Source organism: Calypte anna, chromosome 3 (assembly GCF_003957555.1).
Source record: "Calypte anna isolate BGI_N300 chromosome 3, bCalAnn1_v1.p, whole genome shotgun sequence".
Lineage (NCBI taxonomy): Eukaryota > Metazoa > Chordata > Aves > Apodiformes > Trochilidae > Calypte > Calypte anna.
This window is the reverse complement of record NC_044246.1, coordinates 100,267,929-100,291,742: the sequence shown is the minus strand read 5'-3', so window position 1 is coordinate 100,291,742 and position 23,814 is coordinate 100,267,929. Positions and strand designations below refer to the sequence as shown.

The following is a 23,814-nucleotide window of genomic DNA, read 5'->3' as shown; positions in this document are numbered from 1 at the left end:
TCTAATTCCTGTCTAATCTATCTCTAATGTGTCCACATCTACAGTATCTATTACCATACAAGAGCAATGCTTGGTTTAAAGGGACATTCTTCTTGCCTGCCATTACAAGTGATTACTTGGCCATCACACATTCATTCCAAGCAATCTCTTTATATTTCAAAAATACAATTACAGTTCATATCATCCATCCAGAATTAAGGGTAACAAATTAGTGTTCCATCCTAATGATTTCCATGCATTGATCCATGGCACATACCAAGAATCAAATGGTAAGAAATAGCTATGATATAGCTAGACCCTACTTAGATTCAGAGTCTTACCCTTTTTCTACATTTACAAGTATATAAATTAACAGATTTGGATACAAATTGAATGGTGGCTAAATCTTGGCCCTTGATTTCTCTATTGTCTTTAATGCTCTAAACACAGCCCTGTGCAATGAAATCTGATGTTTTGTCAGATTTAACTCTGAAATTTTTCTTGCTACAAAGTCAACAAAAAAGCAGTGCCATTTTCTGATAAAAGCAAAACTGGTATTTAGCCAGGAACCTAACTTTAAATCAAGCATTGTTTCAGTGCCTAAAAATTGTCTAGCATCCAGCATGCCCTTGTAGCAGTTGCCAATACACTCTTCAGATCACTGCAATTACTGACCTGTTACCAACATCAATGCTACAGGGACATTAGAGAGCCATCTGTTAAGTCTTGTATCTTCCACTTTGAATTCCAGTCTTTCAGGCTTAAGATTTTTAAATTATTTATTTTTCTCCTTTGGATGGCCTTGGAAATGTGCACATCCCGCAGTTTCAGACCCAGGGGAGAGCAGTCTAGCACCATCATCTCCAATGCCATCAAGAGCAAAGACCATTAGGGTCAGTTAATTGTATACCAAGGCATCAATCATCTCTTAAAGTTCCATATGTATTGTACTTCAAAAGACAGAGAAAAGCAAACCCCATGATTCTTATCTATCAAGGAAATACTGAAGTTGTGTTGTTTTTTTCCTTATCAGCTACACATGTGCCCTTCAAATTTTCACTAAGCATACTTTCTTCCTGTTGCTCTGTGTTTAGTGTGGCCCATACTTGGTTTTCACTACTGTTATGCATTAAAACAACAACAGAACTGTGTGATGCAGAAGCTAAGAATACTGCTCCAGTCTGAATTGGCTGGATTTACCCAGGAACACCATATTTAGCACAGCTGATCTAAAAGTCAGAGAGCAAAGAATAACATCACTTGACATCTACCAACCACATCTAAGCAGCTATTTCCTCCATAACATGCATTTCCATTTCTAGTCTGCATTTCAGAAGGAAATTAGCACATAACTTTGTCAGTACAGTGCTCACTCCAACCATCTCTTTATTACTCTTAGATGAAATACTGTTCTTAGACATAAAAGAAAAAGCAATTTCAGTCCAAATGCCAGCTGCACATTACTTTTCAGAAGCCAGAAAATCCAATTTAAGTTCTTTACCTTTCCAACCAAGTTTCTTCCTGTTCTGATAGATTTTAAAATCAATAGGTTGATTCACAGTACCATTTCAATATACATACCCAGAAAGAAGCACAAGTCATGAAACCTCAGGTTGCAAAAGTTGTTGCACTCATTTTCATATTCTCAATTATTACAAGACAGGTCTTTATTTTCAACATTAAAGTGCCAGGTTTATGTACAAACTATTAAAACAATAGTATAAAAGGTAAACTTAAAACCTGCTAAAAAAGCAGTGAGGTCATGTAGTTGCCTCCAGAGTTTTCTGCAAAGTATTCAGCAAATGTTAAGAGTAGGATTTCTCAACTGTTGCTGTGTTTGTGAGAACAGAAGCTAATGGTCACTGCCCATAACCTCCCATCTTGTAGAAGGAAGGTGCCTGTATCTTCCACAAAATGGAGTAGCATATGTTGTAATACATCTAAGCATTCTATGAATCAACACCATTAGCAAAGTCTAATAAGGGATTTTAAATGCTGGAGCTACGCTAGCTTCCTGGAAAGTACCAATATCACCACACTTTAAGAGTGGGATTTCAGTACAAGAATCAAGTCACACTGACTCATTGTATTTCATGTTTCCCTGTAAGCAGGGGAGCATACACACTTAACTCATATGGCCTGTTCATTTAAAATTCTGCATCCAGGGTGAAAGAGTTGTCTGTGGGCTTGGACATGACTCCCATCCTCTGATATTCACCTACTCTTTTCTCAAAGAAATTGGTTTTGCCTTCCAGAGAGATGTTTTCCATGAAGTCAAAAGGATTCTCAGCTTTGTATATCTGAAATGCAAAGGAAATTCCAGTCACTACAGGCACCCACATCTTGAATACTTGTGAGCATTAGAAATCAGCTGGAAGGAGTATTAATGACAGTCTCAGCAGGCTTACTGCAGACTGAACAAAAATCTGCCCCAAGCCTCCTCTGCTGTATTTGTTCCTGTCTTTTAGCTCCAGTCAACAGAATCACAGCACCACTCAGTTTTTCCATAGCATGCTTTTGTTTTTCCTTCTGTAGGTCTCCGAACAGGACCTGCCAGCAGGGCTGCTAGATTGTTTATACCAGCATTGCTGCAGTCATTTTAGAATTTGGATTTCTGGAGAAAATTAAACTTTAAATTATCTTTTCCCCATGAAAGATTCAGTGTATTAGAGCCTTACCTTGTTAAATCCCAGTTCCAACATAAGCCTGTCTGCTACAAACTCTATGTACTGTTTCATTAAAGTGCAGTTCATGCCAATCAGCTTCACAGGCAGCGCCTCAGTCAAGAATTCCTGCAGATAATAGAAGCACTTTATGTACAGAAACTGTATTCACTCTGTACTGTCTGTTAATTTTATACCCAACAGCTCCCCAGCTTTCTATCTAATTGCGATCAAGTTCCTAAACAAGGAGCAGGCAATTACCTGTTCTATGATAACAGCATTCATAACAATTTCCTTTACTCTCTCCTCTGATGGTTTGTGTATCAAGTGCTTGAACATGAGGCAGGCAAAATCACAGTGCAAGCCCTGGAAAGAAGTTTCAGAAAAATATTTCAAGAACAGAGTTAAAAGGGCCCTCAAAGCAGAGGCACAGAATAAAAAGCCCGGTATCTAGGCAACTTTTTGCCCTTGCCACACTAAGTGTTATCTACAAATTTCTGCCCAACCAAAAGGCAGCACAGGGCAAGTCAGGGGCAGCTGCACTTGCTCCAAATGGCAAGATGTACTGAGTTTGTGAGAACCCTTAAACCGCTTCAGAAGTAAAATGCTGGATTCATTCATGCTCTACTGCAAGATCACGATGGCATGTTTATACACACTTTAGTGAGCTTTAAAGACTTTCTAAACATACTCCTGATTTAAAATAAAGGTTCTAAATGAATATAATTTCTTAGAGCTACTATGGTATATTACCATCCTAACTTCTAGAATTTGATTCATACCTCATCTCTACTGATGAGTTCATTAGAAAAAGTCAGTCCAGGCATCAATCCTCTTTTCTTCAGCCAAAAAATTGATGCAAAAGAGCCAGAAAAGAAGATTCCTTCCACTGCTGCAAAAGCTACTACTCGTTCTCCTGTTAAGAAAAGATTGATAGTAATATGACACAGAAAACTACACAGGATTAGTAGCCAGAAGTTGCAAATAGACCAGTGAAGTGCAGCGTCTTCCAAGGAGATTAAAGTTTCTGCTCGAAGGTGCTATAAGCCCATCCTTAAAAATTATTACAGCAAAGGCTTCTGGTCAGTATGCAAAACCTTCAAACCTTAAAACAAAAGTAGTTACTAGGTATCTAAAGCCAAAGGTCTCTCCCCCAGGTTGACCATCAACACCATTTTCTAGAGCATTGCACACTGCAAGAGGGCAGTGGTTTTAGCAGCTGATTTACGGCAGTGTCAGCTCACCTTCGATTAAGGAACTTTGGCCATGAATATTTCAGTACTAGTGAAATAATGATCTGTATCATCTCATCCTATCTTTGAAGCAAGACTTAAAGAATGAGTAAGGCAGAGGAGCTAAATCCTCCAACTGTACATGTCTGCTGAAGACAGATGGCCAGCATGTTCTGGACACATGACAGCAATTTACAGCTGGTCATAGAATAGAGCCAGGTATACAAGATTGTCACATGAGCTACCATTATTCAAAATGCCAGCAGTTTTACAGATTCCTACTAGTAGCTCATCTGCAAAATGAAAATTGCTTTGTTCTCCAGAAGTATACCAATACCTTAATACCAGGGTGCATGTACTCTCCCCTCTGTGACAACAATCAGCTCCATGGAACTGTGAAGTCTGGAGAAAAGGTGATTCCTTTTTTTTATTAGGGGAGGAATTTCACTTTGCTTCCAATAAATGTACTCACCATATGTTGCTTTTCTGTCCCCAATCCAACGCATGGCCCAGTCAGCCTTCTTTTTAACACATGGTAATGTTTCAATGGCATTAAATAGGAATTCCCTGAGAAGGATAAGGTTCATTAGAATTGGACATCACAGTTAAAGTATTCATAGCCATAGATGTGTCTTGTATGCTTACAAGTGCTTTGCAACTTCACTTTATATTTAAGTCGCCTTCCTATCACCTTCCTACTCATCAACACCTGTTCACACAAATTCCCAAAACACCAAGGGGATTTGTCTTTCATCAAATATTGTACTTGAGCAAAGCTTTCTAAACTTAACCAACCTCCACTCTCAATTAGCAAGGGACCAAAGCTCAAGGCAGCAACTCTTCCTAAAACACTTCTGGAATTAAGCATATCAGAATGTGTGTCATGGCTGGCTTTCTACAAAGTAGCAGCAAAATACCTGTCGACTGCAAAGAGCATTGCTATGCCACACAACACTTCTCTCAACAGGATGTTGGTCTGACAAGACATCAGAATAACTCAAAGCTTAGACTACTCAAATATCTTTGTTTAGTTTTAAGATACCATTCTTTAATTGATTCCATATTATACATTTTGGTTATATTTTTTTATCCATACCAAAAGACCTTTTGACAAATGCAACATGCTCACTCTCCCAAAAGACCATTTAGGTAATTAGGGACAACACATACAATGTAGAAGTGCTAGTTGTTAAATAAATGCACTGGGTTTTTAGAGGTTACAGTTTAGTAAAAGTAGGATCATTTTCTGATGAACTTTCCTATATAGCATTGAACTAGGTGGCACGGCCATCCATGAGAGCTTACTACAACTTAAGCCCTTATTTGACAGCTCTGTTATCTTTTACAGTTTTTTTTATTTCCATATCAAGTGGCTTCAGTTTCACCCTTAAACTAGGTTCTTGCTCATACACTTCAGAAGAGCAGGATGCTCCGAAGCTGTTTTTAAGCAACAGCAGTATTTTATGTAAATCTAGTTAAATCCCAAAATTAGCCTTTAAAGTCAGAGTGACTGATATGCATCACTTAAATAACACTTAACGAGTTTCAAACCCTTCCTCACCCAGCAATACAAACCTCTCTTTAGGATCTTTGATGTAGGTGTCAATAAGAAGACTGTACATTTCTGAATGTATGTTTTCCATGGCAATCTGGAAGCCATAGAAACAACGCGCTTCTGTGACTTGTACTTCTTGACTAAATCGCTCCACCTAGAGGAAATAAATATGTTTGCAGAAGCGTTTATAACTAAATTTCAAGTTTGAGGCACTGATGCTATCACAGCTCTTTCCCAGCCCATAGAATTCTCTTTAGAATAATTTCAAACGTGGGCAATTTAGCACAATTTGAAGAGCAGTATGCCTCTCACAGCTTCAAGTTAGAGTTGTTCTTAGGTCCCAAAAAAATGAAAACACCTTCATTTTACTTAGATTCCATTAAAAGAGCACTGAGAGGGTAAGAAGCAGAGCAAGAAGATCTAAGCCAGCCAAGTTTTACTGTAAGGCAGTGTTCTGTGCCCCGTGGGGGAATGGGCTAACTTAGGTTATAAAAGCAACCCCAGTTTCTTAGAATCACAGAGTACCCCCTCCTTGAAAGTGTTCAGGATACTGGAAATTATATGGTCATTAAGGTTACTTCCAACCCAAACCATTTTATGATTTTGCCATGACTATTTTTTCTCACCAAGTTTTCATTGACGATGCCATCGCTGGCAGCAAAGAAGGCAAGGACATGAGAAATGAAGTATTTCTCCTCAGGCTTCAGGGACTCCCAGTGCTGGATGTCTTTGGAAAGGTCCACCTAAAACATTGCAAGAAAAAAAAGAAGGTATTCAATCATTGCCAGCAGACGCGGGGTTCAAATACGAAGCCATACAGAGCCCGAGGCTGCTCCATGCACCGCCCGGGAACTGCGAGCTGGAGCAGCCGCAGAGCCGGGGGCTCATCCGCCCCCTCCCTCACCTCCTCCGCCGTCCAGAAGGAAGCCTCAGCCTTCTTGTACATCTGCCAGATGTCGTGATACTGGATGGGGAAGATGACAAAGCGGCGGGGATTGTCCCGTAGCAGCGGCTCCTCCTCCTCCTCAGCGCCCCGGGACACCTAGAGAGCAGATCGGATGGAGCTCGGCGGCGGGATCGCGCCGCGAATGGGGGGGGGGGAGCTTTGGCGGGAAGGTGAGGGCGGCAGTCAGCCGGGTCGCAGTCCCCCTAGTTAGAAGGACCTGGGAGCAGCAGGAGACAAGGACGAACAGACGGACACGGGTGGCCTTCTTAGCGGAAGAAGGGTGAGAGCACCCGTGGGGAAAGGGGCGGCGGGGGGGGAGGGGGGAGGGGGCAGGAGCCGCGGGGGAAAGGGATAAAGGGCGGTCGCGGTGCCCTGTAATTCCGCACTCACCGGCTTCCCATCCCCGTCCTGGAAGATCTTGCGGGCAGTCTTGCTGGCCAGGACACGAGCGCTGGTGAACGCGGGCGGCTACGGGGAGGGAGAGGGGCAGAGTGAAACCGCTGCGGCGCTCCCGGGCGAGAGAGGCAGAGAGGGATGGGATGGCACTCACCGTGTTCTCCTTGTCGTTCAGCGCCAGGTTCTTCAGAGGAGACAGGCCCATCACGGGCGCCTGGCTCTTCATGGGCAACAGGCAGGGCTGGTCGTGGCGGGCGGCGAGCGGGGTGCGGGAGGAGAGCATGGCGGCGGTGGCAGCAACAGTGGCACAGGCAGAGAGCAGTGGCGGGAGCACTCAGCCTCCGCGCCGCCCTTTATATCCGCTTCGAACTTGGCGCCAGAACTCCCATCTGGCCAATCACAGCCCCCTCTGCTCCCGCCCCCGCATTCCCATTGGCTGGCGCGCCCGCCAAGGCCCCTCCTCCTATTGTGGAGGGGGAAGCGCCCGCCCACCGCTTTGGCGCCAGCGGAGCGGAGGAAAAGGAGGGAGAGCGGCGAGGCCACGCCCCTGGCCACGCCCTTTCCCTGGCCTGAGTTCTGGCGCGGAATCCTCTGAGGGGCGTGGGGGGCTGCGGGGTCACGGGTGGGGACAGAACAGGCTCCAGCGCAGCCTTCTCACTGCGGCACGCGTGGTCTGTTGTAAAGAGAGGGGCTCGAGCTTTTAAACGGTTTGGGGTACAATAGGAAAGTGGAAAACTTGTTTCCAGGCACAGGGATAGCCATAAATTGGGTTTAAGGTAGAACTCCAGAAAAGCCATACTGCCCCCATGCCATACCATGCCATGCCATGCCATGCCATGCCATGCCATCCCATCCCATCCCATCCCATCCCATCCCATCCCATCCCATCCCATCCCATCCCTGCCTTAATCTCCCCCCCTCTCTTACCTACTGATTCGTTTTCACTTTCAACACTGATTTCTGGATCTGGAAACAGAAACTGGCTTCCTGGGCAAACATTCCCTGTGCCACCTGGCTCTATGCATTTAAATAAATAGCACAAAAAAGAGAGAACACGGGTATGAAGAGGAGGTGAATCTCTTCAGCATTTATTTTATTTTCATCCAATTGCTTTTGAACAGTATTGTTTTCCTCCTCCAACTCCACAGAGGGCCTGTGCCTTTCAAAATGCTTTCCCTGAAGCATTTCTAATGAAACCACAAGCTTCAGGAGACGTGGAGGCTCTTCTGCTGTGTGGGATGCACTGTCCTTGAATGACTCCACATTGTCACTGTCATCTGAGCACACACTCCCAGGAACCAGGACAGTGAGACCCTGCACTGCACCACACTTGCTGGGAAGAGAAGCACGTAAGGCAGGAGAACAGCAGAAGACTATTGACTCCCCTCAGAGTCAGTGCTGTCCTTTGAACTGTGTAGTGGAACTGTGTTGAATTGACTGCTTTAATGAGTAGGTTTGCTACAAAAGCAAGAGTACTCCCCTCTGGAAGCACTTTGTGACACTGTAAATTGATTGTTCCTTTCAGCAGTTCAGTGTTGAGATCAGAAATCTGGGTCTGAGCTCTCCCCAGCTGGGACATACCAGAAACGTCCAGGGCAGAGATCAGGCTTGTGGTCCTATTTAGGGCATCAGACTGATGCAGGAACCCACCCAGGAGATGTTCTGTAGGGCCTTCTGGCCCTTCTTCTTCCCAATATACAAATCTAAATATACATCTCCATTCCAGGACTGTAACACCACAAAGCCCCATGCAAGTGGGCAGCCTGGACAGACATGGACACGCTCTTGCCCTGCCACAGGGAAGTGTGTCCCAGGGGCAGGAGTGGCAGGCAGCACCCATGTAGTGTCCCGCTATCTCCTGCTTGCTGCTGGGGGGGTTGGCAGAGCTACAGCAGCACCATCCCCACCCTCATTCCCACTCCCAATAAAGGAGCCCAGAGCCACCAGCCCACAAGCCCTGGGCTCTTGCCAAGGTGATGCCATGGCCATGCTATCTCTGCAGCTCAGACACGCTTCTCAGAAACCCATGGCAGGGAATCCAAGCTCTGCCCTGGGAACAATGGCTCTGCAGGGGGAGAAAACACCTGGCAGAGCTGAGAGAGAGGGCCTGTGAGGAAATTCATTGCAGCTCCGTGCTGCTGCAGCTGCAGAAAATAGTATTTGTGAATGTGTTAGCACCAAATTTCCCCATTACAGCAGCTGACCCCAATTACATTTGTTTGTTGAGGCACATCCCTAAGGTTTACATGTTGTGGGCATTACTTAGCTGCATACCTACCAGTGGTGTCATGGAGGAAAGTAAGCATGAGGAGCTAATGAGGAACACATCCCATGGCAGAACTGCAGTTTGGGACCAGCATTTTCAAGCCAGCTCCTTTGCCAGAGCTGGGTTGAAGGCAACAGGCTGCTGTCCTGCTTTGAAGGGCTCCAGCCCTCTTGGGGTGTGGGAAAGGGTGCTCTGCTCTTCTGGCCCAGAGTGGGCTACTGTGGGCTTAAAAAAACCCAGCCTGTCCCCTAGTTCTAATTAGTTGCACACCTTCATTATTTACAGGAATTTAGGCACTCAGGAAGGTGGAAGGAAGAGAAGCCCGGGGCACTGGGTGAGGCGGGTGTGGGGTGCTGTGTCAGTGTGCTGCTCATACAGGTCTCCAGACTGCCCACCCCAGGGTCCCAGCCAGAGGAGTGACCCCAGCACCCTGCTATGTCTCATCAGCCGCAGGGGGAGCTCAGCCACAGCTTCTGCCCCAGTTCCTGCTGTTGTGGTACCTCGGTGCCAGCACTGCAAAGCCCCTTCCCACCAGGCACAGCTCACAGCCCCCACACTGTCTGCTTTGTCATGATGGATACAGCCTTGGCTCTCAGCTGACCTGCCTGGTAGCACTGGGTAATGCTCAGGGCAGGGTCTTCCTAGCTTAGAGAACTGGTTTTCTTCCATTTTAAAGCAAATTATCTACTTGATGCGTAGGCAATGACTCCATGTTGTTGCTGCAGTAACTGGTCCAACTGATAAAAGTTGGTGAGTGTAACTACATGGCAGACACAGGTTAACTCATCACTAGCTGAGGACACAGCACTTGCTGATAGTTTTCCCCTGATTTGAGGGAGGTGATATCTTTGCATGGCCTAATCCAGCCACGTTCAACTTTGCCAAATCCCAAAATCTTTACCTGTTGATTAGTCTGGAAGGTCTGATCTTTGTTAAAAGCATGGTGCTGGAGGGTCACTGCTTAGGCCTGCACATCCCAAAACCTGAGTTTCACATGCAGCAAAAAGAAATCTAAATACTCTAAATAGAAGCTGAGACAGGGTGGATGAACAGGAGGAGACTGTGAGCCAGTACAAAGTCACAAGCTGTGATCTCAGCAGCCACCTTCTCCAATAGGTTTGCTGGTTACCCTCAGCATTTCCTTTCACACTCACCCAGCTGTGCTGAGGAGAAGGATGCTCCACAACCCACCAGAACCAATCCAGGCTGTAAGGCCTAGACCAAAACTTGAATGATTTGAACAAAAAAAAATTGCCCATATAGTTTGGCTCTCTGTTTATAGGTTTGCCACCACTTGCTGCAGGGTTTAGAACTGGAGGGAGGACTCTGCAAAAACTGCACTTCAGGGCTCTCCTTGCTGAGCCAAGGCACAAAAAATCCTGAGCAAAACAAAACAAAACAAAACAAAATCTTTATTAGCCTGATTCTAGATGGATATTACGTTTGCTGACATAGCCAATTTATTTGTGGGGCTGAGGGCACCCATCATCAGCAACCTGCTCCAGTCGCTGGAGGTAATGAGCAGCTGCTGAAAAGAAAAATGCTCACATGCTTAGCATCTCCACTGTCTTTAGTTTTTTTTAAACCCCATTTCTTGTCTATTCAACACAGAATGGTCTTTACAGACCATTTACAATTCTCAGGGCAGAATCTGCAGGTAATACATGACCATATATGGGGTTATAATGGTGGAATTGGACATTGCTGTTTCTGAAGCTGAGCACAGAGCTCCAGACAGAGTCCCACAAGTGCCAGGTAGAGGAATCAGCTCTAAAAGACTTCCAAGAGCTGGAAAAACTGAGCTTTCCAATGAGCTCCACTTACCGGTCACCAGCAGTCAGTAATGTGCAAAAGCATCTCTGATTTTGGTGTCTTCCTCAGGATCTATGAGCACATTGTGGAGTTGGAGTAGTGAGACCTGGCACTGCAATCACATGTGTGTTCAGAAAGGTCACCACTCTTCACTCCTGCCCACACCACCTTCCTGTTTCCTGCAGCAGAAGGTAATGGCATCAGCAGAAGACTTTTGGCCCAGCAGTGGCTTGCCACAAGCAGGCTTTGGTCTTGTCTCCTGTACTCTGATCACAGAGAATATGTCTGATCTCTTGCCACACATGGAAAATTACAGGTCATTCCTTCTGTGGCAGCCTGTCAGTCACTGTGGACCAGTAGTTCAGGGAACCTTCCTCAGGGTTACATTCCTCAGCACTTACTCGCCCAAATCTGCCTCTGAGAGGAACAGCCCCAGGCCCCTTGTTTCTGGGAAGGATCATGTTGTTCACCTTGAGCAGGGTGTTTGCTCAGCAGCGTTTCTGATGCATCTCACTTATTGCTTCTGCACAGGCTGAGCAGGCTGAGATTTTTCCAGCAGGACAGAGAAAACAGAGAGATTTAGCATTGCACATTTTTCTAGAGGCATCTGCCAAACAGACACTTCTCTGCAGAGCCTGAGAAAGTTCAGTATTTGTCAGGGCTCAACTGCAATTATTCCGAAAAAGGTACTGGAAAAAGCAATTTCTTTCCATACTGTGTCCTATTGCTCTGCCAGGGCAAATTTAATTGCGGGGTCTAGCTGAGAGCCCATGGTAATAGGACAAGGTGCAAGGGTCTGCTTACCTGGACAGTCCCTGTGTGCAAACGGCAGTAAGATTATGAATATGTTCAAGTGAAAGATGAGATAGGCACACACATATGTATGAAGGACATAATTGACAATGGCAATTGTAACCAGGGGAAAAAGAGGTAAAAGGGAAATTAGGAAGATAGAAGCAAGTGCCCACAGTATCCAGGGGACCACGTAAACAGAGAAAAGTGGTTTTATACTCCACTTACATTCAAAGGGATAACCACAGGTGGATAAATTGATGCAAGTCTGATTAAATTACACAGAGGCCTGTATGGGAATATAAGAGATTAAAAAAAGACAGTCATACATTATATCCTTTCAGCATCACAGACACACTGATCAAACTGACTCCCTTGCTTTATAAGGGCACATTTGATTTACGGTTTCGTGACACTGAAAGACTTAAAACTGGTTAACTGATAGATTTCAGAAGTCATTGTAGGGGCATATCATTATCAGCTCAGTGTCCTGAGATTGTCTGGAAAGTTTTCACATGGTAGATGTGGTGGGTGGTGAATAATGAGTGTAAAAGCTGCCTGTCTTACTCTGTCCTTGCTGTTAATGTTCCTAACTGCAAGAGCACACACTGGGGAAGAAAACTGAAGATCAGGCCTTTGAAATGCTGTACTGCCCCTGCAGAGAGGGCTCCTGGATGGTGATCCATAGCAGCTCCATCAGCAGCCTCCCAGGCTAACTCATGATCAGGGGACAAACCAGGTCACACAAAGAGGTCACACAAGAAAGGTCACCCATGGAGGCAGCACTGCTCCCTCATGCATGTCCTGGGAGAGCATCCATGAGGCAGCCCCTGGAGGGCTCAGTTCAAGATTCAGCCACCCAAAGGCAGGTGTCTACATGTGGGTGAGGAGTGTAGGCACTAAGGATACCTGAGACATCCTAAAGCATCCTGTCTGTCCTTGCTGATCTGTAAAGGTCTTTCATATCTCATGTCACCCCTGCCAGCCACACATCTCAGTCACCCTGAAGAGCCTTTCAAATGGCATCAATGTCCCTATTCAGGCAACTGAGTCAAGCCACCTGACATAGAGAGGCAGACCTGCATCTGGATACCTGCATGTGCTGTCATTATCTCAGACTTAACACACTCAATGTGCCCAGTTCCAGCAGCAAAGGGATGAAAGGGGACAAGGTGGGAGCACTTCAGATGACAACCCCAGGGCAGAGTGGAGGTTTCCAAAACCTGCCCTGGAGCAGGACGCTGAACAAAGATGCCTTATTCTGAGAGAAAGTTGAGGAACAATTTGATAACCACCATGACCAAATGCTGCTGTAATCAACTGATGGGGAAAAAAACCAAACTAATAAATTCTTAAAGCTTTGAGCAGTAACCAGAAAGTGGGTTTCAGCAAGGCAATATTTCTCATCAGTGGTACTTACACATTGAATCAGCTTTCCTGGAGACATGATAGATTCCTCAGTTCCTGGTCATGATTTCAAGACCTCACGTGACAGTTTTATTCAGGCACATTATGATTTGCTCAGCAGTTAGTAGTGAATTTCACCAAGTGTAAAAGGATTAGGATAGATTATTTTATTTGTCCTTTTGTTTGGAACCCCTCAAGATGCTCATTCATTGCACAGCAAGCTCAAGGGCGTGCCAGGAACTTAGTTCCTCCCAGCTGTGCCTGATGATACACCCAGTTGAAGAAAAGGTGGAAAAAATCTTCAAGATGAAGTTTTAAAAACTAAAATGTCCATAAATCAATCGCTGACATTTTGTTTCAGCAAAACAAGCTGCTCTCACGTAACTTTAGCCGAAAAAAATACAAGCCAGGAGACAACTCTTAGCCAAGAGACCTACTATACCTGCTCCACCACATAATGCCACATCTCATTGACCTCTAGAATTTTCAGTGAAACTGAGACACAAATAATTTCTTTAAAGGATACAGCATTTCCCATACTCCCGTCCTTCTAAAACCCTTAAATAGATCCATTTGCTCCTCCTTTCCTTCACTAATCTTTGGGAAGAGGGATTATTTTGTTTTGTTAACAGATAGGTTTCTGGGGCTGAATTACTACTGGTGTTTCCTTCTTAGCAGGTACTGGGAAAGCTTCTTTGTAAGAATCCTAGATCAATCACAGATGAATACAGCAAGACATTATAGGACCCTTCTTTGCGTACACTGCATTACAGAATTGCATCTTGTTCAGTTTCCTGCAATATTTGCCTTCCCTGTGGCTGTCACCAGCTCTTCTTCATTCATTTTGTGGTCCTTTTCAGCCTTAGTTTTAACTTCCCATCTATTCCCTTTTCTCCAGTGCTGCCACATGAATTCCTCATGACAGGACAATGTACACCCTCTTTTCCCTAGGATCCTTCCCCCTCCCCACCTTGTCCCTGTGGCTTATGTCTGAACTTGTCCTGCTGATCACCAGGCTACTTCATCCACTTCCCGCTTCATTTTCCCCAAACTGCCTCAAATCTGGAGCCCAGTGCTTCAGACCCCATCACAAAAGCGGCTTTGAAAGGCAGCACATACCCACGCATGACACCATCCCTTCCCTGGCAGTATCCTGACATCCCAGATACACATCCCTTTTCATGAGACCTGATGCTTTCATCTCCATGCAGTGAGGACACAGGTAAATGACAGACTGGGCTTGAAGTGGTTTCCCAAGATCACAATCAAAAAAAGGGATAAGACTGCTCTACAGCTGTTAGCCTGTCTGTAATTCCTTCTTTGCAGAGCTCAGTAATGTTTGGCTCCAAAGTTAATGAACACAGACACAGAACTCGGAGCAGCAAAGCTGCACAGGGGAAGGAGAGTGGATGCAGAGGAACTGCACTGACTTTTTAATCCAGTCCAATTGCGCCATGATCCTTCCTGGCAGTCCACTGCCTGGAAGGGGAGCAAGTCTTCCCATGGGTTAGCAGAGCAGCCATGCATGGGCTGGGGAACAGGAGCAGAAGAGACCAGAACACAGAGATCAGACACTTGGCTAGAAAGCAGCAAGGACAGGCAGCAATCACAGCCCTGGCTCAGGGCTCTGAAGAGTCCAGGGTAAATTTTTTTGGAAGCTTGAATGAAGGCATTTTAGTCTTCCAGATCTCAGACACCACGTGAAATAATTGTGCTTTTATCAAGCAAAACAACCCAGAGATGTTTTTGCTGGTTCAGATCACCCATTTTTAAACTCAGGCACCTGAACACTGTTTAAAAAAACAAACAAAAGTGCAGCAAAAGGACAGAAAGCTGGAGCACCTCTGCTATGGAGAAAGGCTGAAAGAGTTGGGGTTGTTCAGCCTAGAGAAGAGAAGACTTCAGGGAGACCCTGTTGTGATCTTTCAAAGTACAAGGGGGGCTTATAAGAAAGATTGAGAGAGGCTCTTTACCAGAAGAAGATTCTGGTAGAAGAAATTCTTTATAAGGGTAGTGAGACACTGCAACAGTTTGCTCAGGGAAGTTGTGGATGCCCCTTCCCTGGAGATGTTCAGGGCCAGGCTGGATGGGGCTCAGAGCAACCTGGTCTAGTGGGAGGTGTCCCCCCGTGCAGAGGGGTGTGAGCTGGATAATTTTTAAGATCCTTTCCAACCTAAACCATTCTGTGATTCTGTAACAGAGACAAGTTTTCCCCAGCAGGTTTCCAGCGTTTCCCTGTGCCATGTCCTCCGGGCAGTGACAGGAGGGGGAGCCCGCAGCCCGCAGCCCGCAGCCCTCCCTCCGCTCCCGCCGCGGGATAGGCCCCGAAGGCTCTGCCTCCCACCACCTCCCACCCACACACCCACCCACTCACTGCCTCCCACCGCCTCCCACCCACACACCCACCCACTGCCTCCCACCGCCACCCGAGGCTGCGTTGCCCCCTGCAGACCCCACGGAGTCCCTGCAAACATCCGCAGCATCAGCACCAGGCTTGAGAAGTCCGCTGGAGCCCCGCTGCCGAGGACACAGCCCTGAGCACCAGAGGTGCGGTGTTTGCTGATCACTCCGAGCCCCTCGCAGGCAGAGCTCATCCCCAAAGCTCTCCGGAGCTCAGTGTCAGGGCTTCGGGAGCTGCCTGCAGCTGCCTCTGAGGGTCTCCGGGGGATGGAAGCAGGCGGGGGGCACAGGCAGGCAGCTCCGGGGGGAGATGTACAGCGCCTGTGGCGGGGTTTTGTTGGGTGCTGCATCCGGTCACATAGCACGGAGAGTAAGAAAAGCAAATAATAAAAAATCTTTCATCTCTTAGGGAAAAAAAAAAAAAATTGCCCAAGTTTGTAAAAGCTCCTCACCTCTCTTCTGGTGTCCCTGACATTCACGTGCCCTGATGTCTTTTTTTTGAGAAATAATCCTACAATAGCCTTGCCAGCAGCTGCCCTTGCCCCCGGGCAGAACATGCTCTCCCAGCTCATGCTGGCAATCATCAAAGCACTTTGCAAGGGAAATGCCCCAGATGGAGGTAAGCACTGGGTTAAATGTGCACATCCCTACACTTAAGTTCTTCATAGCATCTTCTTCCACTCCCCCAGCTCCCAGCTGATGGGCCAAAAGGGGTGCAAGCTGCAGTCTTTCTGTCCCAGTTGAGTTTTCAGTCTCACCACCTTTAAACAGGCACTATGTGGCTGCTCCTGTTGCAGCCCTTCCCTCCCCCCTGGAACATCAGAATATGAATATTTATTAAAACGTGAGGGTCTGGAGTTTTTTCAGCTGTTTCCTTCACAGGTAACAACACTGTCAGTTACTGAGGGAGCAGGAAATATTTCAGAATGTGGTAAGACACCAAACAGAAAATTGCTGACAGCTCTGCCCATCCCACTCCTGCAAGACCAGCCTGCTTCCTGTGGCAAGAGGTCCCAGAGGACCACTGCCAGGGTTTTTTTCTTTCTAACCAAGTTTTGATAGTCCTTTCTTGCAGTCCTAACCCTTATTTTCCTCAACCAGATCACAGCCTGCAATAGGATGCTTGCCAGAGCACCTGGGAGAAATCTGCCAGCAAGTTCTGGGAGTCTATGAGACAGGGTGACATGTGGTATCTGGTCTGGGGACTGGGATTTTTGTTCCAAAGTGATTCCCTTTTATCACACCTACAGCTATGTGGGAGATAAGAAGATGGTTAGGGAAAGCAAGAAACTGGTAATGTAGCTAAAATATCCCAGGAGACAGAGCTCAGCCAATTCCTTTGTGGGGTTAAACCACAAGGGAGCAGAGTCCTGCATCAGCAAAGCCAGAGCAAGTGTGGGGATGCACACCCTTCACATCTCCTGGAGGCTGGACAGGATCTCAGGGCATGGGACTGCTGAGGCTGAAGGTCCTTCCATCCCATCCTTGTCCTGGGCCTGCTGTGATGCTGCATCTCAGCACAAGCACTTGCACCTTCCCTGAGCCTGGTCCTATCTTGTAAATTCAAAGCCATTTGCTTGGCACATGTGGAATACAAGGCAGTGGTCATGCCCTATGTGTCCCATCACACTAATTCTACAGAACCCTTCTCAATAGCCTGTAAATAATCTACAGCAATAACCCCAAAGCTCAGAGAAAGATGTGCTACAGGAAGAAAGCAGAAAGGATAACAGCCATCACCAGTTTCCCAGGTCCCTGCCATCACAAGGAATTCTCCATGGGTGAACAATGTGCCCTTGTGACCAAGAAGGGCAATGGTATCCTAGGGTGCATCAGGAAAAGTGTGTCCAGCGGATCTAGGGAGGTTCTCCTCCCCCTCTATTCTGGCCTGGTGAGGCCATACCTGGAATACTATATCCAGTTTTGGGCTCCCCAGTTCAGGAGAGACAGGGACCTACTGGAGAGAGTCCAGTGGAGAGCTATGAGGATGATTAAGGGACCTGAACATCTCTTCTGTGAAGACTGAGAGAACTGGGGCTCTTTAGCCTTGGGAAAAGAAGGATAAGAGGGTGTCTTATTAATGTATATAAACATCTGAGGGGTGAGTGTCAAGAAAATGAGGCCAATCTCTTTTCACTGGTGCCCAGTAATAGCACAAGGAATAATGGGTTTAAGTTGGAGCATAAGAAGTTCCACCTCAATGTGAGGAGAAACTTCTTTACTGTCAGGGTAAAGGACCACTGGAACAGGCTGCCCAGAGAGGCTGTGGAGTCTCCTTCTCTGGAGTCTTTCAATACCTGCCTGGATGTGTTCCTGTGTGGCCTGTCCTAGGAGATCCTGCTTTGGCTGGGGGGTTGGAGTTAATCTCTAGAGGTCCCTTATAACCCCTAACATTTTATGATTCTATGAATTAGTTAAAGGCCAAACAAAGACATACTCACATGAGCACTGAAATGCTGAGAGGAATGATCCTGGTCAAATGAGAGCAAAGTGCAGACTTTTGTTTCCCACAGTAATGCTGGTGATTAGGGAAAATATACACTAGGGAAAATATACATTAATCTCCAGCCAAGCATTTTCTGCTCCCACGACTGCTAAGAGGAAAATGTGCCTTTTGCTAACGTGCTCATGCTGCTTTCAAATGGAGGCACTAATAAAAACACAATCTTGGTTCCATGTGTCCTTTCTTGCAGTGCTAGTGGGGAATCAGCTTTTCTTGTCCGACTGTTTGGCAGCTCAGGCATCTGCACTCTGCTCCTGGAGCAGAGCTTGGGGCTGTGCTGGTGGCAGCACCTTTGTGACAAAATAATCTGCATCAGAGCACACAGAGGGGGGCTTTGGGAGGTGGCTCACATCAGCTGGCAGGAGTCTAATGCTGAGTCCCTGTTCAGCCTCTATTTGTCAGTTGGCTCAGCATTAAAAAACACATCTTTGATTTGCATCAAGCAAAAATGCATCAAGGCCAGCATTACCTCCAAGGGAAGTCAGGGATCATGAGGAGCATAATCCATTACTTTGGAAGGCCCACAGCTGCTTCATTTTTCAAGTCCATCCAACTGACTGCAGCCGTAAAGCATGTAAAGTTTTAAGTGGGAAGAAAGCTGCATTGAGTTTGCTTAGCAAGCACTGGAGGAGCAACCACAGCTCAGGAGAAGTTTATTACCTCTCTCAGTGATGCTTAGCTGGCCCTATTCCCATTTACCACAGACATGAACAGCCATCATCTGCTCTGATGAGGCAGAACAGAAATACAGCAAACCCAGACATATTTAGCAGCTGGGCATTAATACAAGTACCTGATGATGTAAAGAGTAACCACCATCCTGCTGTCACACCAGAAAAAGTGTTTGGCTGCCTACCTTGACCATGGAGGAGCACAGAGCAGCCATGGACACCTCCCTCCACCAGCCCTTACTCAGCCTCCAGTGAGCTGGGGTTTTGATTCTAATTTCGTGGGATGAGTCCAGATTTCAGAAAATGACTTGGTGTCCCCCTGAAAGCTACAGCTCATCGCCAGCTTCCAGAGGTGATGAGATGAATGTGGTCATCTCTAGAAAACACTGCAAAAGCTCTGGGGGGCTCTTTGAAAAGCCTCTCACAACAGTCCAACCTTGAACCAATGGGAGGGAAAAAAAAACCTTGGGACAATACAGTGTCCAAGAGCAGGAGAGCAAATAAATACCTCTCTCATCAGATATTCCTGAGGGAGTTTTCGCTCTTTGTCCGTTTCTCCATGAAGTGGCTGGAGTGTGATAAACCTACTGAGGACATAGCTGCCACCATTAATGCTATGTTGGGGTGTTACATCTAGCCCAGCATAAGTCCAGAGAACCGGCGTCTCCAAGCAGGTATCTCAGTCCCTTATCCTCATCCCCATTCCTCATTAGATCTCCTGCAGGCTCACTGATCTTCTTGTAGAGATTTGAGGGGCAGTGCAGTCCTGCAGAAGCCAAGCAATGCTGGTGCAGGTGCTTGGCCAAGCTCTAGACTCTCTTCCTTGGTTTCACAGCTTCGTTTGAACAAGGACTGCAGGACCCAGCCTGGAAAGCCTTTCACAGCCATCATGACGTGGATACAATCAGCTCCCTGTCTATTGATTAGTCTAAGCCAGATAAATTTAGGGCAGGGACTAACACCAGCCCTGGGTGTTGCAGCTGAGGCAGGAGGAGGCAGATCCCCACTGTGTGTGGTGCACAAAGAGCGGATGTGCCCACAGCAAAGCCCATGCTGGGAGCAGCAGGCAGGCTGCAAACCTCTGAGCTGCTTCTGTAATTTCAGACAATGTCCCACTATCAGGGGATTTAGTACGCAGCACCGAGGCCATGGCTGTCCCCCTGGGGGCTCTGGCAGGGCTGGACAGGGACCTTGCAAATTGAAAACCTCATCTTCCATAACCTGCCACTTCCCAGGCTGCAGCTACAGCATCCCCAAGGGGTTAAAAGAGGAAGAGGAAGGCAAAGCCAGCCTTCAAAACTGTATGGCTACAGCCAAACTGCCCAACAGAAGCAGTCAGCAGTGGTGTTAACCCCCAGGGGACCAGAACCCCGTGGAGAGGGCAGAGGTGTCACTGAGCTCTGCATCCCTCTCCATCCCTTGTCTTGAGATACAAACTGTGTTCAGAGCAATGCTGGGCAACAGCCACCCTGAGTACCATCACTGATGTGTTCTGGTGTAAATAGAGGGTTTCCCAGGCACACCCCATTGTTATGATCAGGTTTCCACCACCTCTCTGTGTCTGGAGTGGGCTGAAGCAGTGGCCAGTTTCCATGTACATCTTTGTTTCAGACCGTGTAGTGTCAGCTCTGAGAGCTGCACCCGTGGAGTCTGCTCCTGACTCCCAAAGGTAACACACTTTGGATGTTCACTGTTTGAGATGTTCTCATATGAATCACCATAATGCAGAGGTGACAGAAAACAGTGACTTCTTTCAACAAATTGAACAAATGTTTCCCTGCTCTGTGTTATCTCCTTTTCACAGGCTTCCAGCAGGGACATTTTATCATATTTTTAGATAGCTCTTTATTGCTGTTTGCTTGAGCCTACTCAATCTATTATAACATTGTACAACCAGTTATGGTTGATTTACATTTAGCATTGTGAAAAAAAAAAAGACTCCTGTCAGTTTGGATTTACAGAGAGAAAAAACACGGTGAAGTTGGGAGTTGTTTGTTGGGTTTTTTTGGACATAAAACTGAATTAACTTCTAGGCAGCAAGCTAGAAAAAACAATTCTCTAATCCAGAGAAGCTCACTGCTCTCTCACAGCATTAAATGGCTGCGGTTTTTATTCACCAGGGGGAGGGCGGAGGGTCTTCCACTCACAGTCCTTTCAGGATGATTACTGCTCTACTTAAAATGCCTTCAAAAGTCTGGTTATGAGTCTAGTTCATGTTAAACAAGAGCTCGGGGAAAGTTTTGCCAGGTCAGCTAAAGAAACCTTGTTTCAAACTTAAATAACCTCTTTATGGGACGTTCTTCCAGAACCAGAGTAAAAACAAATCTTAAAAAAAAACAAGCCAAGAAAGAGAAGCTGAAATCATACTCTCCTTCCTCCCAAAGCAAACCTCTGCTGCCAGTTACCCTCCACATTATGAAGTCTTTCATAAGACTTCATGGCTGGTACCTGTTGGTACCAGCCTGGGTTTGTAGCACAGTGTAGATTTCTATGACATTATTTCAGTATGATTAAAAATGTTTAAAATAGAGACTAGTAAATAGCCCTGCCTGAAATCCATATGGAAATCAGAATACCACAAAAAATCTAAAGAAAGCAATGTTGTTAAATAGCAAATCAAAGTTCTCAACTTCTCCACTAAGAAGTTCTCATATCCCTTCAGATGATACACATTCACTTCTCATTTATAAAATGTTATGAAATCCAACCTAAAAAGGGGCTTTGCTCCCCTGACGCCTGAAAACTACAGCTTAAGGATACACCTGGAACAGCAGCACACCCTGAAAGTCATCCTTCTTGTAGCTAATAAAATCCAGGTAACCTGGGTACAATATTAAAGCAGTCAATGTTAATGGATTACAGGATTTGTAAGCAGTCCTGCTGCAGAGGCATCCAAAGCACTGCAGGAATGTGATGGGGTTTCCCAGCATGGATTTGCAGCCTCGGTTTAGGACTTCTCTGTCTGTGGGGGTGGTAGATCATTGATTATGTCCTCTTTCAGTTTGCTCTTGCAAGGAAGAGCTGGAAACACTGCAAAAAGCAGGCAGAGAGAGTGGCTGAGGCAATGAGCCCAGGTGTCCATCTGTCATTCTGTCCATCCTGTGCCAGTCACACCATCGAGTAACCCAGGGACCAGAAAGTTACTCCTGGGTGTGTGGAGAAGGCATCACCCCTCAGACATGTGGGGATGGACACAAGCACACAACTGAGCTCGGTGCTTGGAGTATCTGCTTGTACTTTTGGCATCATGCTCTGGCAGATGCACACCCCCAATCACCAGAGTCAGGTCATGGATGCTGCTCAGGTCACTTCCATGACCAACAGCTGCATGGCTCAAACCACATCTTCAGTGGGCACAGGAAGACCCAAGATGCTGGGTGGGTGGGTGCTATACATGGAGTACCTGCCTGAAAGAAATAAAGATGCGTTCATTCACAGAACAGATCAACAGCAGAATGAAGAATACAGCCCAGTCTTGTCACCTTGCTGACACCTTGGGTTAAAGACAAGTTTTGTAAAGAAAAACAATAACAATAACAATCAGAAATCCAGCAACTTTAATAATAAAATAAAATACAGACACTCCCAACTAACACTTAGCCATCCAGTCTTTTTATACACTCCGAAGAGGACTTTGGGGGTTTAATATAATAAAATATTTGCCTTCTTTTTGCCTGTTACCAAACAACTGGAATTGGCTCCAACTATTTTTCCGTGACATCAGAGCTGGTAAGTCTCAGTTCAGTTCTCATCCTGCCTTACCACAAGGTGGTTTGAGTGGGAAAAAAAAAAAAAGGTTGATCCTAGTTATTTCTCTAAGCTTGGCTGTCCAGGAAAACAAGGAATGAGGAATGTTAAATGGGCATAAATACAGCTCAAGATCAGGGGATTCTCCATCTTAGGCACAGCATAAGTTTAAGGTGAAAGAGCAAAAGCAAAGATGGTGGCTTAAATAGTTTTTCAACGACAGTAAAATACATTGGTAGATGTGAGAAGTTTTTTCACTGCATGTTTTCCATGGACCCCAAGAGTTTTTGTACTACTTCAATAGGTCTGCAAAAGTCAAACAAGCCTACTGCCACAACAGGCTGAGGCTCACACCTCTAAGGTAAAAGTCCTTTGGGGACCCCTTAGAAGAAAAGAGAGGATGAAGATCTGCTACCATCAGCCAAACAGCTGCTGAGCTCCTGCCAGCTGGGAGTGAAGACTTGTACTGGTGCTGTGGACTGACTCAGCTGAAAGCAGCATGGCATTAGACTGGGAAATGCACCACTGTCAGCACAAAGTCAGTCCACACGCAAGGTTTTACAGCACACAATTTATTATTTCCAACCTTATTACACTGAGGTGTCAAATGAGATCCTGGAGATGAAACGGCCGCAGTTAGTGTGCTAATGGTTGTACTCATCATCAGCCCTGCACCCTAATCTGTAGCATAAAAACCACTCACACTTGGAAAAAACTGCAGCCTGCCTCAGCGTTAGCATTTTGCAATTAAAACCTCACCTTACCTTCTCTTGCTCGGAGCCCTGTGTTACCAGAAATAGAACAGCCCTGCCAGGCCTAACCACTTTTCTCACATTTTTTCTCTTCCAGCAGACTGAAAGCACTTGGTTTGTGAGGGCCAGAGGTTGATGAAGCCTTGCCTTGCTCTATGGGAAGCCATATTACAGCAGCACAAATGCCACATTGCCACTGCTTTGAAACCTTTGCAGTTAAATCCATTTACCTTGTGCAAAATCCATTTACCTTGTGCATTTAGCTGAGACATAACTGATCTGCCTGTAACTAAACCCAGGTGAGAGATCCTGCAGAAACACTGTGGACATTCACCAACCATTACCAATCTAGAGCTGTGTAAAGCAAAAACTTGCCGTCTAGTCATAAGGTGTACAGCCCACTGCTGGCTCAGGAGTGTGAGATGCCTCTTCTATGGCCTTTGTAGCTGAGGTTTTAGAAAAAAAGGGGAAAAAGAAACAAACAAAAGAGCCAACCAAACAAAAAAACACAAACAACAACAACAAAAACCAAAACAAAAAACCAAACAAAAAAAACAAAAACAAAAAACCCAAATGACAAAAAAAAAACAAAACCAAAAACCAAAAAAACCAAAAAACTTTTAATTAAATAAGTCTATTTAATCAGAAATTTAATAATAATCATTGTAATTTTAAAAACCCTAATTTTTGTTT

The 23,814-nt window shown here is 45.8% G+C and overlaps 1 protein-coding gene across 1 annotated transcript; it reads right to left on the bottom strand.

Annotated features, from left to right (window-relative positions):
• Positions 1-1,621: 1,621 nt before the first annotated feature.
• Positions 1,622-7,098, bottom strand: RRM2 (ribonucleotide reductase regulatory subunit M2). The gene is made up of 10 exons (XM_030447666.1): positions 6,926-7,098; positions 6,766-6,843; positions 6,334-6,471; positions 6,056-6,172; positions 5,450-5,583; positions 4,347-4,441; positions 3,425-3,558; positions 2,904-3,008; positions 2,658-2,771; positions 1,622-2,279 (listed from the first exon to the last, which is right to left on the bottom strand). The coding sequence occupies exons 1-10, from the start codon at positions 7,052-7,054 to the stop codon at positions 2,127-2,129; spliced, it is 1,197 nt and encodes a 398-aa protein (XP_030303526.1). The 5' UTR covers positions 7,055-7,098; the 3' UTR covers positions 1,622-2,126.
• Positions 7,099-23,814: the final 16,716 nt, after the last annotated feature.